The 19,293-nt window shown below is 44.1% G+C and overlaps 1 protein-coding gene across 3 annotated transcripts in view; it reads left to right on the plus strand.

Annotated features, from left to right (window-relative positions):
* LOC120019751 (atypical kinase COQ8A, mitochondrial-like) overlaps positions 1-16,983 on the plus strand; it is a 40,048-nt gene extending 23,065 nt beyond the window's left edge. The window contains exons 5-15 of one of the 3 annotated variants that reach the window (XM_038963179.1): positions 3,756-3,830; positions 6,154-6,279; positions 10,042-10,127; positions 10,394-10,534; positions 12,328-12,409; positions 14,220-14,313; positions 15,269-15,410; positions 15,698-15,805; positions 16,016-16,081; positions 16,165-16,251; positions 16,480-16,983. In XM_038963179.1, coding sequence (XP_038819107.1) covers positions 3,756-3,830; positions 6,154-6,279; positions 10,042-10,127; positions 10,394-10,534; positions 12,328-12,409; positions 14,220-14,313; positions 15,269-15,410; positions 15,698-15,805; positions 16,016-16,081; positions 16,165-16,251; positions 16,480-16,773 — 1,301 coding nt within the window. In that variant the 3' untranslated portion in view covers positions 16,774-16,983. The remainder of the gene's footprint in view (positions 1-3,755; positions 3,831-6,153; positions 6,280-10,041; positions 10,128-10,393; positions 10,535-12,327; positions 12,410-14,219; positions 14,314-15,268; positions 15,411-15,697; positions 15,806-16,015; positions 16,082-16,164; positions 16,252-16,479) is intronic. The other 2 variants (XM_038963180.1, XM_038963181.1) reach the window with 2 other exon arrangements.
* The last annotated feature ends 2,310 nt before the right edge of the window (positions 16,984-19,293 follow it).

Raw genomic sequence — 19,293 nt, forward strand, 5'->3', positions numbered from 1 at the left:
TCTCTCTGAAGCAGACATATAGTGAGTAATATGTTTGGAACATAAAATCGCAGAATCGAATCGCAATATATATAGAATCTTGAGAATCACAATACATATCGTATCGGCACCTAAGTATCGGGAGGTCCCTCACATTTCCCAGCCCTAGATCTAACCAGTGTAGGAAGTGCTACTCAATCATTGACAATTATACAATACACATGGTGTTTTGGACCACAGGTGTGGCTGCGTGGTTGGCTGACTAACTGATAAGGCTTTCTCCTGGTGTTGTGGAAAACAGCCTGGTAGTTTAATCATTGGCAGGATATGACCTAGAATTCTCCCTAACAGAGGGGAAAAGACTGGGATTGTTTTGGATTTCTAAGGTCACTGGTTCAAATGGTGCAAACAGCTCATCGGCCACATTAAGTTAACAGTATTTCCCCACTTTTTCCTCTCCGTGATCTAATCCTAAATTTGTCTAATGTAGAGTTATGTAACACGCTACTGTACGGCTGTACTGTCTGATCAAGCTTGTTTTTTGTTTGTGTGCCATGCGGTTTGTGGCACAAAATGTGCCGAGCTCGGCACTATTGAATGTTTTGGGTGCGTTACTTGAATAACATTTACCGTACATTCCATGGAATGTGCCAGTTAGGTGTGATCTTAATTCTGTGCTGCAGATCTGGATGCCCCTCATATTCTCAGTACAGTGACACATTACTCTTCTGTGTCCAAATTCTTGCATAGTCACAAGTAGAGAACTATGCCAGAATTAACACCAAAGGGTTGATCCAGTCAGTGTTAACTACTCTGCTATCAATTCAACACGCTGGCCTGTTGCTGTGTTCTACAACATGCTTGGCTGCTATCAACGCACAAGTGTTAAAGCAGTGCATGAACAACACCATGAGCAGGAGAGACTTCATCATGAGTCTGGCACATGGGCTACGTGAGAGACATTGCGCACAGCTCCTGGGGAGGAGAAACTGCAAGCTGGGCAGATGCACCCGGAACAGAACCTACGAAACCTGTTTCAGCTGCAAGCGAGTTGTTTGGGGGAAGGGTTGCGATCAAGTGAAAGTGACAAAGATTTGTGGTGACTGTTAGATTTCATTTAGCCGTTATTCTTTGTCCTAACTGTTGCATTAAGACGCACACCATAGTGTAAGCACAAGTGAGGCCACAAATAATGTGACCAATAGCTGACAATAATAGAGTATTTTTTTTCACTGCCTTTCAATGCCATTCTTGCTTTTGTGCTGATTTCACTATTCACAAGCACGCTTGGAGCCTATACTGATGTTTAGGCTACTGATATTTTCTTTAGTGACTGTGTGGGTATTTTTATTTGTTTTGTCACTATAAAAATATGCTGTTACTGTGTTTTCAATGCACATGTTTTTTATTTCATAGTTGTAATAAAGGCACTCCACGAATATAATGGCTTTTATACTTGAAATTACGGTAAAAAAAATATATATACAATCATTTTTACGTATAGCCCACAGTAACAAACTAATGAAAAGGTTATGTTCCTTCAAATATTTACATTTCATATTCTAATGTTACCTGACACCTTTTATAAACACAACCAAATTACATTTGTACGAAGGGGGTCCAATGAGGCCAGGCTTTTCTAGTTAAATGGATTTATTAGACTGGTGGCTATTGGTACTCCTCGAGGCCCGGCAATTATTTCGGTAGGGACAGGTGGGTTCAAGGTTTTTATTGAAATTAAGTTATTGAAATGACAAAATAGTCTGTCAGACAGTCTCGGCGGTTCTATTATTAACATCTGTCTGTAAATAAAAGACTGAACTGCGTCTGTCTTAAATAGACTAGACTGGCATAAATGACTGTTCCTAGAGCTAGCGGGAACTGATTTGACCTGACTGATGTGTCATAGGGAAAGCAAAAGGCTAGGCGACGCAATTTACCCAATGGGCTATACTGTGCAATATTTTAAGAATGTAAAAATTAGGTTTATTAACCTTTTTTGGAGGGCACAATAATCTGAACGTTGTCGATAAAGGCCATGAATAGAGCTGGAACGATTCCTTAGCTTCATGACAGAGAACCATGTCTGTTCTACACAATGTACACTGCTCAAAAAAATAAAGGGAACACTTAAACAACACAATGTAACTCCAAGTCAATCACACTTCTGTGAAATCAAACTGTCCACTTAGGAAGCAACACTGATTGACAATAAATTTCACATGCTGTTGTGCAAATGGAATAGACAAAAGGTGGAAATTATAGGCAATTAGCAAGACACCCCCAAAAAAGGAGTGATTCTGCAGGTGGTGACCACAGACCACTTCTCAGTTCCTATGCTTCCTGGCTGATGTTTTGGTCACTTTTGAATGCTGGCGGTGCTCTCACTCTAGTGGTAGCATGAGACGGAGTCTACAACCCACACAAGTGGCTCAGGTAGTGCAGTTCATCCAGGATGGCACATCAATGCGAGCTGTGGCAAAAAGGTTTGCTGTGTCTGTCAGCGTAGTGTCCAGAGCATGGAGGCGCTACCAGGAGACAGGCCAGTACATCAGGAGACGTGGAGGAGGCCGTAGGAGGGCAACAACCCAGCAGCAGGACCGCTACCTCCGCCTTTGTGCAAGGAGGTGCCCTGTAAAATGACCTCCAGCAGGCCACAAATGTGCATGTGTCAGCATATGGTCTCACAAGGGGTCTGAGGATCTCATCTCGGTACCTATTGGCAGTCAGGCTACCTCTGGCGAGCACATGGAGGGCTGTGCGGCCCCACAAAGAAATGCCACCCCACACCATGACTGACCCATCGCCAAACCGGTCATGCTGGAGGATGTTGCAGGCAGCAGAACGTTCTCCACGGCGTCTCCAGACTCTGTCACGTCTGTCACATGTGCTCAGTGTGAACCTGCTTTCATCTGTGAAGCGCACAGGGCGCCAGTGGCGAATTTGCCACTCTTGGTGTTCTCTGGCAAATGCCAAACGTCCTGCACAGTGTTGGGCTGTAAGCACAACCCCCACCTGTGGACGTCGGGCCCTCATACCACCCTCATGGAGTCTGTTTCTGACAGTTTGAGCAGACACATGCACATTTGTGGCCTGCTGGAGGTCATTTTGCAGGGCGCTGGCAGTGCACCTCCTTGCACAAAGGCGGAGGTAGCGGTCCTGCTGCTGGGTTGTTGCCCTCCTACGGCCTCCTCCACGTCTCCTTATGTACTGGCCTGTCTCCTGGTAGCGCCTCCATGCTCTGGACACTACGCTGACAGACACAGCAAACCTTTTTGCCACAGCTCGCATTGATGTGCCATCCTGGATGAACTGCACTACCTGAGCCACTTGTGTGGGTTGTAGACTCCGTCTCATGCTACCACTAGAGTGAGAGCACCGCCAGCATTCAAAAGTGACCAAAACATCAGCCAGGAAGCATAGGAACTGAGAAGTGGTCTGTGATCACCACCTGCAGAATCACTCCTTTTTTGGGGGTGTCTTGCTAATTGCCTATAATTTCCACCTTTTGTCTATTCCATTTGCACAACAGCATGTGAAATTTATTGTCAATCAGTGTTGCTTCCTAAGTGGACAGTTTGATTTCACAGAAGTGTGATTGACTTGGAGTTACATTGTGTTGTTTAAGTGTTCCCTTTATTTTTTTGAGCAGTGTATTTCTATCTGAATGCTCCATAACGTTGTACCCTACTGAACGACCCAGAGCTTAACAGCATGTTATGACAGGATGTCATAATGACAGGATGTCATGACACTGGTGTGTTGTGTCCTCACAGGTCTGGCTGTAGGACTGGGCTTCGGAGCGCTGGCTGAGGTAGCCAAGAAGAGTATGAGGCCAAGTGAGGATAATGGTAACTGTTTAACATAAGCTGTTTCCTACGGTAACTGGAAGCGGGCTTATGTTTGACATTACGTGTACATGCATGCATACTAGACACTTAACCCAGCAGTAACATGCACGTATCGCCCCTTTGACATTTCTTGCAGGATGTAACCCGTCTAGGAAGGACATCAACCTTTCAATTAGCATGCAATGGACAAGGGCATGATATGATGATGAACCTATACAGACATGCAGAGAGCCATAATAATTCATATCAAAATCAATCATTCGTCATTCAGCGTAGCTGAAAACACTAGCTATAGTTCTTAGACTCTGCTATAGTTAGGTTCAGTTGAGGTGTGTGTGTGGGTGGGTGGTCTTAGCTCTTACAAAGGGCCCTTAATGAAACTGACCTCTGTGATATTACCCTCTGCGGCTGTCGGGAGAATAATTGGAGGGCCGTTTATTGAGCTGACCTTTCCAGCGCACTCTTCAATTATTTTTCTGCCATGCCACGGCTGGACCGCTGGAGGTGGTGTGGTAGTCTAATCTAGTGCATGGGCGACTATACAGCTATTCACAGAGCCATTGTCTCCTTAATACCCTGGGAGAAAGACAAGTACATTGAATCTAGGGCTGTGAATGAAGCTCCAACTTTAATCCATGGATCAGAAATGATTAAGGGCCTCCCGAGTGGCGCAGCGGTCTAAGCTACTGCATCACAGTGCCAGAGGTATTACTACAGACCCGGGTTCGTTCCCGGGCTGTACTACAACTGGCCGTGATCGGGCGGTGCACGTTTGGCCCAGTGTCGTCCGGGTTAGGGGAAGATTTGGCCAGGGGGGCTTTACTTGGCTCTAGCGACTCCGGTGTTTCCTCCGACACTTTGTTGCGGCTGGCTTCTGGGTTAAGCGGGCGGGTTTGGCGGGTCATGTTTCGGGGGACACATGACTCGGCCTCCTGAGCCCGATGGGGAGTTGAGCGATGAGGCAAGGTCGAAACTGGGGAGAAAAAGGGGGTAAAATACAAATCAAACTTATGTCATAGATGATATACAAGTACACATCATTCTCAAATGAGCATAATTGCTGCACAATACAAAGTGAGTATGTAGTGGTAGAGTGTAGTTGGTCATCAGAGCAGATCTACTGGGGTTCTGACGTTCTGCTAATCAAGACTGTCCTGGGGGATATGACGTAGCAGCAGTACTGTGGCTGAGGTCATCTTGGTTCAAGATACCTTAACAATCCTTTTTAAATCTCCTTCTGCTCCTAATGCCTTAGTCTGCACCGCTCTGACTGCTGACATCAGTGTGGCCCACTGACACCCCACTCCACCTGGGCTGCCTGGCAGGCGGTCCTCTTTCTCTGCTGGAGGGTGTCTGGGGGCTTCAAACCAGACCGACTGGTGCTGCTACACAAAGCACTACCTAGAACAGGGCTGCCCAATTTGGGTCCTGGAGGGCCGAAACACTTCTGGTTGTCATCCACCAAATCAGAGACTAATGCAGACCTGGGACACCAGGTGTGTGCTGTTACTGTAACTACCAGGTAGAAACAAAAAAACGAGGTTTCGGCCCTCCAGGACCAGAATTGGGCTTCCCTGACCTAGTGAGTCAAGATTCCTTGTCTGATTGTTTAGCTCACTGGTTTATGAAAATGCCTCGTTTTTGAAAAGTATTTTTTGGTTAAATGTCTGGAATGTGGGTAGGCTTTAAGCTGGTTTGTGTCCAGGCTGTGCCCTGGTGTATCTTCGTCCAGGGAGAGCAGCCGGCAGGGGGAGGGAGGAGTACGGTGATCCCCAGTGTAGACGCCACACATGGAGCCTAATGAGTTAATCAGAGACTACACTACACCAACAAACCCAGGAATATAGAACACATACACATTGACATACACACCCCACATGGACTGAACACACTACGGTATAGCCAGGGAAGACATTCACATGTCAGGCCTCCGCACTCTTCTAGTAAACCCGTTTTTACTATGGGAATGGGGTGCTCTAGACAGGGTGTGAGGAAGAGAGCTGGTGTTCTACACCATGTGTTAAGTGTTAGTAACGTGGAAGTGACCCTTCTCACTGTTCTCTCACTGCGTTAACTCCTGACTGAGAAGGCCTATCATATCACTGTTTTGACTTAACAGCTGGCCACCTTTACCTCATGATCCCAACTCGAGTTGCAGTTACTTATCATTTATTAAAGAGTTATCTCCCTTAAGCCATACCTGTACTACCTATCCACTAAACCCATGAGATTCAACATTTAGTTTACCTCTCGCCAGGAAAATCACATTTTCCATGCCAACCTCAGAGTTTAGCATAGAGCTGACTGTTGTTTCTCCCCTCAGCTGACAAGAAGGCCGTTCTGGACTCCAGTCCGTTCCTGTCGGAGGCTAACGCAGAGCGGATCGTCAGGACGCTGTGTAAGGTCCGCGGAGCCGCACTGAAACTGGGCCAGATGCTCAGCATTCAAGGTGACAACTGGCTTACATTGTAATACACACCTCCAGTAGCACCTTCTCTGTTTTCCAAACGTTCTCTCCCGTTGCGACCCCAGTCACCCCTCTATGCTGCTCTGTTGACCTATGGTTGGTTGTTGTTTGTGGCTTTGCCATTCCGTCTTTTTACTGCCCCCACCAGCGACGTCTACTGTGCTGCAGCATGGCAGGCTTCATGACCCTTTCCCCTAGTGTCAGGGCAGTCTTGAGTCATCTTCATAACCTCCACTGGGCTGATACCGTGAGGCCTTAATTCAGCCTCTGTAGATTAGTATGTGACGGAGACTGGAGTTATTTCTGGCCCTCTCCCACCTCACTGGCATCTCTTCCTGCATCGCCTAGTTCACCTCAGGTCGGCTCACAACAACACATGCCCATCCTTAATTCCCAACTGCTCCAGCTAGCTGGTAAACAGCGCCACAGGGCACAGCATAGGATTAATGCAACTCAATGCACAGGCATTCTCCTGCCATTGTCATGTCAGTTGTGTGACACATACCAAATGTACTATTGAGGGACAGCAACAGCCAAGGCATAGCCAGGGCTCACAATAAGCCACCAGCCATGTTAGAACTGCAACCATTGAGTTTTGAAGTGGCCGGTCTCTACCAAAGCTCCAGAATCGCTGCTTGTTAGAAAACAGCTGATATTTCCCTATGTAAACAGAGGTGACTAAGCAAGTGTCCTCTGCTGTTTTTAGACACAACTGGTTTTCAAACTGGCTTGGTATTCTAGGAAGGTGTTGCATACAGGTAGGTCTTAACTGTATGCAGAATCTTAGTATTCGATTTAGTAGTAGAATTTCAGTTATTGTTATCAACCTGGGACATACACTGAGTGTACAAAACATTATGAACACCTGTGCTTTCCATGACATGGACTGACCAAGTGAAAGCTATGATCCCTTATTGATAGATTTTGATGAATCCACTTCAATCAGTGTAGATGAAGGGGAGGATGCAGGTTGAAGAAGGATTTTTAAGCCTTGAGACATGGATTGTGTATGTGTGCCATTCAGAGGGTGAATCGGCAAGACAAAAGATGTAAGTGCCTTTGAATGGTGTACGGTAGTAGGTGCCAGGCGCACTGCAACGCTGCTGGGTTTTCACGCTCAACAGTTTCCCAGTTTTTTTTCGGCTTTTCTATCGCTTCTGCAATGAAGTCCGAACAGGAAAAACAGTGTTTGTTGTTGTAATATTGCAAACGGACGTGGCAGTTTCACCACTAACTATTCCAGCTTCAAATATGTGGCCACCTAGTTGTACTGTACTGTAATGTTCACCTGCGTATACAGTGTCTTATCTAGAAGTTGGTGGTTCTCTTGGATGGGTCCTAGCCTTTTCTTTTCAGTACATTGACTAGAAAAGTGGCTGCTACTTCTATTATTTAGGTCAAGTAAGACAGGGTAATACAGCATTGAATTGATGGGGGTAGCCCTACACTCACAGCCCCTGTCATCCTGTATACGGATGCAGATTTTGGTAATTGATACGCGCCTCAATTGGAACGCAGTGGCTGTACAGTAACATACTATATATGACATCAGAGCTCAGGCTATTCTCTTTACAGCGCTGTATGGGGTTCAACTGACAGCCATTCTAAACGTGTGTACCAAGCACAACAAAAAGATGCCCCGTCCCTCCTGCTAATTGGGTTACCTTTGCACTTTTTGTTGTCGGAGTGTAGGAAATGCTGTAATTCGAGTCCATGTGTTCTGAAAGATGAGACGTTGAGGATTATAATACATACCGATTTGAGGCCCTACAAGCAAACCACACACCCATGAGTACAAATATGCGTTTCACATTTCCATAATTAAAAACTCATATAATTTATGAGTTTGACTTATATTCTATAGTTTGACTCCATTCTATGCACACCAAAATTACAATCTGTCTGAAGTGCCTTGTGAAAGCCTAACACTGTAAGTTTGTATTTTATAACTTAGCTAGTCACGTTGCCAATAGGACAAACTTTCAAATGATGCCCACCTGACCCAGATTGAGATCTATAATAGTACATTTTTGCATTGTGTAAACAACAACAGTAATTGTGTGATGGTTGGAACACAGGCCTGCGTCCCCAAGGAAAAAAGCTACAAGTGTGCTTGATTCAGTTCAACGACTAAGCTACGAGAGCTCAACAAAGCACCATATATTTGAAGACTCTTCTTTGAGTCATAAGTCTACATTGAAATTACTTAGGAACTGTGCACAGTTTGGAGAGGTGTGTGTTTGTGGCCACTTGGAGACACCAGTTAGACCTCTCACTCAAACCCTTGTAATCTTATTTTGTTGCACCTACCCCAAAATTCCCATGAATATTGTTATGTTACTGAATGTATCCAGAGTATACATTGCTGGGAAATGTACAGTAAATGTGAAATGCACATGAAATCAACGGTTTAGTGTTTGGATTCAGTCTTGTGCCAGATGAACTGTTTTGTTTTCCCCATGAACTCCACAGTGTTCTCTTTCATTTGCTACCATGGTCATGCATATGCTTTTTATACTTCTTCTGTTAGAATCATTTCAATTTGGCCCTATCCATATAGGTCCATTTCTACATGTGTAAAGGGTTAAAGACATATTCTGGAACTTTGGCGACTACTAAGTATTTACTTAAACCTCCTGCTTTGGGCTGGAGGTTTAAAATCTATGAGCAGAATTACTTTCTTACCTTAATTAGCCACTAAATCCCTAGTTTGAAAGTGACTGTTTTTCTGTACACTGTGGTGCGCCATTTTCCCCAACATGGGCCAGCCCCCTAGCAATTTGAGTTCTAGCCAATGAGCTTCAGCCCCTCGCCGTTTGAGTGACAGCTAGCAAGATGCACACACAGCAGAGCGGGAGAGAGCACAATGACCTGGTGCACATATGTGACGCGTATGCAATTTTAGGGGACCACTTTTGCCTACTTTCAGAACTACTGGCTAAAAAGTATACATAAGTACCAGAGAATCTCTTTAATGATTTGACTCAATGGCTGTCTGATCATACCAGATACATGTGTTTTCCTCAGACAAGTCATGATTAACATCCATAATAATCACTGTCATTTAAAGTAAGACAGGTAAAATCACCACTTCGGTAATTCTCAGTTCAGAAAACAGGCCGATGGATGTGATTCAGGGAATATATTTTTGGTCTGCCAAACTAAGCCTAAATACCGAGTAAAGTCACCCTCACTCACGATCAGCTGGATCTGGCAGGAATCTCTTCCTCTGACCTCCGTCATGTGTTTTGCTGCTGTTCTCCTCCGGTGCATTTTCCCCACTTGTTGTCGGAATGTTTATACTGTTGTAGATCTTACCCACAATGCCCTGCAGTGCGGCTCACACCACTTTGTTTTGTTTAACATGCACAGACATCTCTGTTGCTATAACAAATCTAAGGGCCCTTTTACGGCACTGCCACTTCAGTTATGTGAAGGTGGTTGCTGTGCCAAACATCTTGGTCTACCAGAGACATTTAGTGAACACTGGCAAGGACCTGTAAATTGTGATAAACTCTGTCTAAGTGCCCAGAGGTACCAAGGCCTTAGATTTGATTTATATTAATTGGTCATTTTTAACTGAACAAGACATTGTGATTAAGACCTGCCATTTCCTGTGTTGGTGCATAGTGTAATGAACAGGTTGACAGACAGCAACAAGGTGGCTTGTCTCCACATGTTTTGTTCTGACTGTTGTGCATCAATCAGCCATTCACTGCCATCTCCCTGTGTTCTGTGTTTCAGATGATGCCTTCATCAACCCCCAGCTGGCCAAGATCTTTGAGCGTGTGAGACAGAGTGCAGACTTCATGCCGATCAAGCAGATGACGGTAATGTCTCACCTTTAATAACCTACTCTTAAGTCCCCTCGTCACTAGCCCTGTAGCCCCTGGCTATAAAGGGGAGTACTAGAAAAAATGTGCCAAGCTGCTCTGAGTCATGAATTAGTCAGTCAGTCATGACAAGACAATGAAAGTGAATAACAGATACCTATTAGTCTCCTAATAAGGTACCATCATTGAAGGCTATAGCCCATTGCAGTGATACACTGTTGAGGGAGCTGCCATTATGTATCTCTGTCCCTTTCCCTGTGTAGAAGTCAATCAACAACGACCTGGGCCCTAACTGGAGGGACAAGCTGGATTCGTTTGAGGAGCGACCGTTCGCTGCGGCCTCCATCGGACAGGTCCACCTGGCTAAGATGAAGGACGGCAGGGAGGTGGCCATGAAGATCCAGGTGAGATGGAGACCTGGGAGTCATTCAGGAGGCTGCTGTTTTACACCAATATATTTCTATATCTGAACATTCTGTAATGTTGCACCCTCCTGAACAAACCTCTCAAACCTTACATCACGGTATAGGCATTTCATATCCTCTGTTTTTACTTTAAAGGCCTCATCTGCTGCATTGACGTAATAGTCCAAAGTGTAGAAATGACCGATGTTGAATGAGAGAACAAATATCAGCAGTGACCAGCAGCATTAGCTCCACAACCTGATTTGTTTTTCTGCTGTTCTCATGGCTCCATTTAAGGCAATGCTCATCTTTCCTTGAAAAGATAAAACATGACCTTTGAATCACATGGGAATGTGTTGTGTGTCAACTCTGTATTGTTTATCTTAAAATACTTTAGAGTAAGCTCTGTTGTCATAAACTGTAGAGATGTATCTCCAAAATTGTATATAGACGTGGCTCTTTGTGCTTTTCAGAAGTTTAAATTCCTGTCTCATTAGCATTCCAAATCAGATTGTATTTGTCACATGCGCTGAATACAACGGGTGTAGACCTTACAGTGAAATGCTTAATTACAAGCCCTTAACCAACAATGCTTTAAGTTAAGAAAATTAAAAAAATTAAAAAGTAACAAATAATTAAACAGCAGCAGTAAATTAACAAGCGAGGCTATGTACTGGGTAATTTAGGTTATATGTAGGTAAAGTTAAAGTGACTATGCATAGATTATAAACAGAGTAGCAGCAGTGTAAAAGAGGGGTCTGGGTAGCCCTTGATTAGCTGTTCAGGAGTCAGGGGTAGAAGCTGTTAAGAAGCCTTTTGGACCTCGACTTGGCGCTCTTGTACTGCTTGCCGTGCGGTAGCAGAGAGGACAGTCTATGACTTGGGTGGCTGGAGTCTTTGACAATTTTTAGGGCCTTCCTCCGACACCACCTGATATAGAGGTCCTGGATGGCAGGAAGCTTGGCCCCAGTGATGTACTGGGCCATACGCACTACCCTCTGTAGTGCCTTAAGGTCGGAGGCCAAGCAGTTGCCAAACCAGGCAGTAATGCAACCAGTCAGGATGCTCTCGATGGTGCAGCTGTAGAACCTTTTGAGGATCTGAGAACCCATGCCAAATCTTTTCAGTCTCCTGAGGGGGAATAGGCTTTGTCGTGCCCTCTTCACGACTGTCTTGGTGTGCTTGGACCATGTTGGTGATGTGGACACCAAGGAACTTGAAGCTCTCAATCTTTTCCACTACAGCCCTGTCGATGAGAATGGGGGCGTGCTCAGTCCTCCTTTTCCTGTAGTCCACAATTATCTCTTGTCTTGATCACGTTGAGAGGTTGTTGTCCTGGCACCACACGACCAGGTCTCTGACCTCCCTGTAGGTTCTCTCATCGTTGTCGGGGATCAGGCCTACCACTGTTGTGTCATCGACAAACTTGATGATGGTATTGGAGTTTGCCTGGCCTTGCAGTCATGAGTGAACATGGAGTACAGGAGGGGACTGAGCACGCACCCCTGAGGGGCCCCCGTGTTGTGGATCAGCGTGGCAGATATGTTATTACCTACACTTACCACCTGGGGGTGGCCCGTCAGGAAGTCCAGCATCCAGTTGCAGAAGGAGGTGTTTAGTCTCAGGGTCCTTAGCTTAGTGATGAGCTTTGAGGGCACTATGGTGTCCCTTATCATGGCAGTGTTTTCACGTCGGAGCTTGTCGTCAGGGCTGGTTTTTGGTGTCAGGGAGTCAAACTGGTAAACATGGTTGTTTTGTCATGCTGTTTATCCTGCTCTGTTTGTCCCATGCAGTACCCCGGAGTGGCTAAAAGCATCGACAGTGACATCAACAACCTGATGACTCTCCTCACCATGAGCAACGCACTGCCTGAAGGTGACGATCCCTGAACGGATTTCAGATTTGTTTTGTAGAATTAGATTTTTTTATTTCATGTTTTTTATTTGTAGCATGATGTAGTAATCACATTTATGACGTAGCGTAAATCACACATGCAGCACAACATAACGTGGGGAATATACTGCCCCCCTCCCTGTAAGCACACACTCTGATCCTGCTCTGATCCTGTTCACACACATACGGGGCTCTATTTTAACAACCCTAACGCAATGATACATTTAAGAGCAGGCGGTAGCGCTGTAGGTTTGGAGTGTGTCAGAAATATTTTTGCTATTTTTACAACCAGAATTATGGGCACAGTAGCTGGCGGTGGTGCGAAATTGCTGGGTTTTAATGAATAGACAAGTTGAAGGCATGTTGAGGCTTGACCCTCTTCACTGGCCAATCAGAACGTGCTCCATTGAAAAATATGTCGTTGGTTCAAGTTGTGTATTTACGGTCTTTTATGTATTATGTTGTCATCTGCTACAATTCGAATGTTAGTTCGTTATAGCCTAGTTTGTTAAATAGCCTACAGAAACAATCTAGGCCTATCCCATATTTGCTAAATATGCATGGCTTAAATATGGATATACAGTACCAGTCAAAAGTTTGGACACCTACTCATTCTAGGGTTTTTCTGTATTTTTATTATTTTCTACATTGTAGAATAATAGTGAAGACATGAAAACTATTACATAACCCATATGGAATCATGTAGTAACCAAAAAAAGTGTTAAACAAATTAAAATATATTTTTATATTTGAGATTCTTCAAAGTAGCCACCCTTTGCCTTGATGACAGCTTTGCACACTTGGCATTCTCTCAACCATCTTCATCTGGAATGCTTTTCCAACAGTCCTGAAGGAGTTCCCACCATTGCTGAGCACTAAGCAAGATTAAATTCACTAACGATAAGACCTAAAAAGACAGTTAATAATAAAAAAATAAAAAAATTGTTTTAAATAGGCTATGTCTAAATACAGTTACCATAATTGCTCCCCGTGGGCATATTAGTCCTAAGACAATGTAGACTAAAGACACTAACGCTCATCCAAACTTTTCACAGGAGCTGTAAAATGTCCAATATAACAAGAAAGGGTGAATGTCCATTCATCGTTACTGCTCCCCCAAATATATGTAGCTATAGTCTACCATCGCTGTTGATATTGCCAGTAGTGACTTAGCCACGTGAAAGGTAAACAAAAAAACTGGCAAATATAGTCTACAAGCTGATTCAGCACCACAGACAGCGATCGGAATTCCCGCGATTTGACTGTTTGGTCCAAGATGCATGTCATTTTTTTAAAGATAAGGAAAAACTATATGCAGTCTGTTTTAAACATTGGTGATGTACATACGACTACTGTGTGCACATATGCTGGCAAAATCAATGCCATAACCAATTGTGTTTCCGCTAAGACCAGCTTTCGGTCCTTCTTCAATATCTCTAGTTGCGCTGACTGAAATGGGCATTTTGGCGCACATTTTATTTCCACACCTCCACCTCAGCGCAAACAAGCTGATGTTAGACAGGTAAATTGTCGAACCTGGCTTAAGGGATGGAATTTCTAACTAACGTGTGTTTGACAGTTACCGCCTGCCAAAAATAAAGCCCACGCTGTCATCGATAGCAGAGTCGCCCAGCAGATGATCGATGGTGGTGTCCAATACCCATCAGTCTGGGCCTCCACTGTACTCTGGGAATGATCCGAGCACACATCCCTCTAGGTCTCAGTCAACCATAATCCATCTGTTTCTCTATATCTCTCTCGCTCTTTCTCCCTCTGTTAACATCTTGTGCAGGTCTCTTCCCTGAGCATCTGATTGAGGTGATGAGCAGAGAGCTGGCACTGGAATGTGATTACATAAGAGAGGCCAAATGTGCCAAGAAATTCCAGTGAGTGATCAAAACAACCAGATGAGCTTTCTCTTAAAGACCACCTCCCCGTAACTACTTTCATTATCTAATCGTCACTGCAAGCTCCAGAAATGAAGGGGGAAAGATTGCTTTATCTTTTGGATGTAGCCAAGCAATAGGAATTTGTGATGACTCAAGTTGTGGCTTTTTAGTGAGCACTTAGTAAATCCATAAATCCCAAGGGGGACAAGGTAAATGAATCTCTTAAACACAGTGCCTTTTCCAGATGGTGGTGGGAGGACAACACAACATGTCATTGTATGACTCCAGATCAGGAAATGTACTGTAGCCTGTAGGGTCTACGAATAGCCACTCCCGCCCTCTGGGGAGTGTTGCTTTGATGCCTTTGATATAAAAGTGCATCATTCGTCTACAGCCAGCATTTAAATATAGCTGATCTGGACATAATACAAGGAGACAACAAGCACCCCCTCTCCATACCCTCTCCTCATGCCCCCTGTCTCCGCTCCATGATCCCCAGGTTTGTTGGCAGGGTGAGGGTGTGAGATAAGATTTATGTCCAGAGAGGAGGCTCCTGTTACATACAGTACGCACCAGCTGTGGATGACATGCTTTTTCACCTTGACCATGGCCGGTGACACTCTCCCTTCTATACATGCTCATACAGTATTAAACTGTGATTTGTACAGCTAGAGTGTAGACACTGGAGGATTATTTGAGGGATTGTGGAGATGCAATGAGTTGTTGTAGAGGTCACTCACTGATACATCTGTGGAGTTTGAAGAGAAGATCATACCGTCTTATTATAAATTCATACAGTAACATAATGCCATTTGAAAACACTGGAAATATCCTGTGAAATGTCATGACATAAATAATGTACATATATTCCCATTGAGTCCTAAGAGCTGAGTTTTCAAAGCTGTGTGTTGTGTTGTTCCTGCGTCTGACGATGGTTATGCGATTGGTACAGGGAGCTGCTGAAAGACCACCCGTTCTTCTACGTGCCAGATGTAATAGACGAGCTGAGCAGCAACGCCGTCCTCACCACAGAGCTGGTCCCCGGCTTCCCTCTGGACCAGGCTGAACAACTCTCCCAGGAGCTCAAGAACGAGGTCACTGTATGCTGCAACTGTGTTCATTAACAAAGGCCACCATTATGTATTTTACTTATTGTACATTGTGTACTTGTGGATTTTGATGTGTGCTTTCTGCTTGCCCAAGCTTATTTTGATGTGTAAGACAAACGCCACTACAACAAACTCATTTCTGTCACCTCACCCTCCAAAACACCTGCTAAAGTGTATTACTGCCCCTTGGTGGTGAAATTGCAACCTGAAAAATGTGTGTTCTTAAAGTATCTTTCTTTCTCTCTGCCTCTTTCTTGCTATGTGTGTGTCAGATCTGTGAGAATATCCTGAAACTTTGTTTAAGGGAGCTGTTTGAGTTCAGATACATGCAGACTGACCCCAACTGGTCCAACTTCTTCTACGACCCACAGACACACAGGGTGAGTCTGCCTTTTAACTCTTGTTATCAACTTCATCATTAGAGTCCTGTAACTAATGTTGATGACCCTCCTAAAGGTTCTCTGTTTAAATGGGTCTTCTGTCTTGGTGTCTTCTGTAGAGCCTGCCAAGCCTATGCAGTAGCCACCTCCAGTAGCACGATGTTGTTGAATGCTTAGAATGACTAAACATTACTTCTGTTCCATCCATAGGTTGCATTGTTGGATTTTGGAGCCACGAGGGGATTTAGTGAGGACTTCACTGACATCTACATTGAGGTAAGATATTAGGCTTTTTCCCACAACAAAACATAGCCGATCAAAATTATTTCTTTGTGTGTGACATTCATTGTTTTAATCAGCTCATCAAGTCAGCAGCAGAGGGAAACAGAGAGGGGGTTCGGAAGAGATCAGTAGACATGAAGTTCCTCACAGGTTATGAGTCAAAGGTGAGTCAATTCATTCGTAATCAACAATGCCACATACTAGTTTATTTAGTCATAGACAATGAATTGAGAAGGCTCTCCATTACTCCATGGCATAAACTGAGTAGTGAATAATACCCATAACTTCATTACAATGGCTCCCCCTGAACCCACTAAAACACACACACACACACACACACACATACAGGTTATTACTCTCTCTGAGTATGTTCTGTCCGTCCCCTCCCTCAGTCCATGGTGAACGCCCATGTGGACGCGGTGATGATCCTGGGCGAGGCCTTTGCCTCTATGGAGCCCTTTAACTTCGGAGCCCAGAGCACCACAGAGCGCATCCACAACCTGATCCCTGTGATGCTGAAGCAGCGCCTCACCCCGCCCCCCGAGGAGACCTACTCTCTCCACCGCAAGATGGGCGGCTCCTTCCTCATCTGCTCCCGCCTTGACGCCAAGCTCGGCTGCAAGAACATGTTCCAGGAGGCCTATAACAACTACTGGAGGGGCCGCCCCAACCGACCAAGCCAGTGACGGACACCACAGAGGGCCAATCGCATGGCTACAGCATCAGGGTTACAGAGGGTGTGGACTATAAGGGGAGGGATGTTGACCCTACCCAGACTTTCTCTACTGTTCATTTAATGTATATGATTGGCACTTTTTTGCCCGTCCCTCCCCCGAACCAGAATATGTGTGTATATTCACTACCGGTCCAAAGTTTTAGAACACCTACTCATTCAAGGGATTATCTTTATTTTTACTATTTTCTACATTGTAGAATAATAGTGAAGACATCAAAACTAGGAAATAATACATATGGAATCATGTAGAACCAAAAAAACAAATCAAAAATATATTTTATGTTTTAGATTCTTCAAAGTAGCCACCCTTTGTCTTGATGACAGCTTTGCACACTCTTGGCATTCTCTTAACCAGCTTCACCTGGAATTGTTTTCCAACCGTCTTGAAAGAGTTCCCACATATGCTGAGCACTTGTTGGCTGCTTTTCCTTTACTCTGCGGTCCGACTCATCCCAAACCATCTCAATCTGATTGAGATCGGGGGATTGTGGAAGCCAGGTCATCTGATACAACACTCCATTACTCTCCTTCTTGGTCAAATAGCCCTTACACAGCCTGGAGGTGTGTGTTGGGTCATTGTCCTGTTAAAAAACAAATGATACTCCCACTAAGCGCAAATCAGATGGGATGGCGTATCGCTGCAGAATGCTATGGTAGCGATCTTGGTTAAGTGTGCCTTGAATTCTAAATAAATCAGTAAGTGTCTCCAACAAAGCACCTCCACACCATCACAACTCCTCCTACATGCTTCACAGTGGGAACCACACATGCGGAGATCATCCGTTCACCTACTCTGCATCTCACAAAGACGAGGCGGTTGCAACCAAAAATCTCAAATATGGACTCATCAGACCAAAGGACAGATTTCCAACGGTCTAATGTTCATTGCTCGTGTTTCTTGTCCCAAGCAAGTCTCTTCTTATTATTGGTGTCCTTTTAGTAGTGATTTCTTTGCAGCAATTTGACCATGAAGGCCTGATTCACAGTCTCTTCTGAACAGTTGATGTTGAGATGTGTCTGTTACTTGAACTCTGTGAAGCATTTATTTGGGATGCAATCTGAGGTGCAGTTAACTCTAATGAACTTATCCTTTGCAGCAGAGGTAACTCTGGGTCTTCCTTTCCTGTGGAAGTCCTCATGAGAACCAGTTTCATCATAGCGCTTGCCGGTTTTTGCGGCTGCATTTGAAGAAACGTTCAAAGTTCTTGAAATTCTCCGTAATGATGGCCTGTTGTTTCTATTTGTTTATTTGAACTGTTTTTGCCATAATATGGACTTGGTTTTCTACCAAATAGGGCTATCTTCTATATACCTTGTCACAATAATTCCACAATTTAACTTTTAACAAGACACGCCTGTTAATTGAAATGCATTCCAGGTGACTAAGCTGGTTGAGAGAATGCCAAGTGTGTGCAAAGCTGTCATCAAGACAAAGGGTGGCTACTTTGAAGAATCTAAAACATAAAATATATTTTTAATCGTTTTTTGGTTACTAAATGATTCCGTATGTGTTATTTCATAGTTTTGATGTCTTCACTATTATTCTACAATGTAGGAAATAGTACAAATAAAGATAATCCCTTGAATGAGTAGGTGTTTAAAAACTTTTGACTGGTACTGTATATACTTTTGTGTGTGTTATTCGGAGTATATTAACCATGGCTGTCCAGTTAACATATTCACAAGACGTATCAGATGGTTGATTGTCTAGGTTGAGTTAACTGGGATAAATGCCATGATGTGTGTCTGAGAAAGAATTGTAAAGCTATTGTGAAATCAAGACAGTTGGTTTTTTGTGGCGTGGGGATATGATACTGTCTAATGGCATAAAACCAGTGGTGGTGATGAGACAGGAGTTAAATATATTGAAGAACAGTGATATACTGTTAATGACCTATATTTTCCAGCATGTCTGTAGTTCTAGTGTCCTATGAGGACAAATTCTAAACAAATGCTCATGTGATTCATACCAAAGTGTAAAAGGATGTTTTTCAAGTTTTTATTCACACTTATGCATACTGCACACATTAACAGGTTGCAGACCAATTCCTGTTGAGGGAGAAGATTTGAGGACAATCTCCTGTTAAGCCTGTCCATATAAACGCATTACATTTGAGACACATGAAATATCATAATAGATGTATCAATGATCTGCACTGTGTCATGACACAGTTATTTCTGCGAGGTGGAGATGGTTGATGGATGGATCATGGGACATGGCCTTACTTTCAGTGCCTGAGGAAATAAGAACATGCATTCTCATTGACTGATCTACTTTACCATGGGCCTGTAGCACCAAAGTGTTCTTGTGGCCTGGTGGGCTTATGACATTTTGACTGTAGTGTCCTTTATTAACAGTGGGGAGTGACAACAGCAGGGTTCACATGAGTTGACAAAACTATGATACCAACTATCAAAACTAACTGCTGTTTTGTCATGGAAAGACTGAGGCAAGAGAAAAGTGATCCTA

The sequence above is a fragment of the Salvelinus namaycush genome, chromosome 24, assembly GCF_016432855.1.
Source record: "Salvelinus namaycush isolate Seneca chromosome 24, SaNama_1.0, whole genome shotgun sequence".
In the NCBI taxonomy this organism is placed as follows: Eukaryota; Metazoa; Chordata; class Actinopteri; order Salmoniformes; family Salmonidae; genus Salvelinus; species Salvelinus namaycush.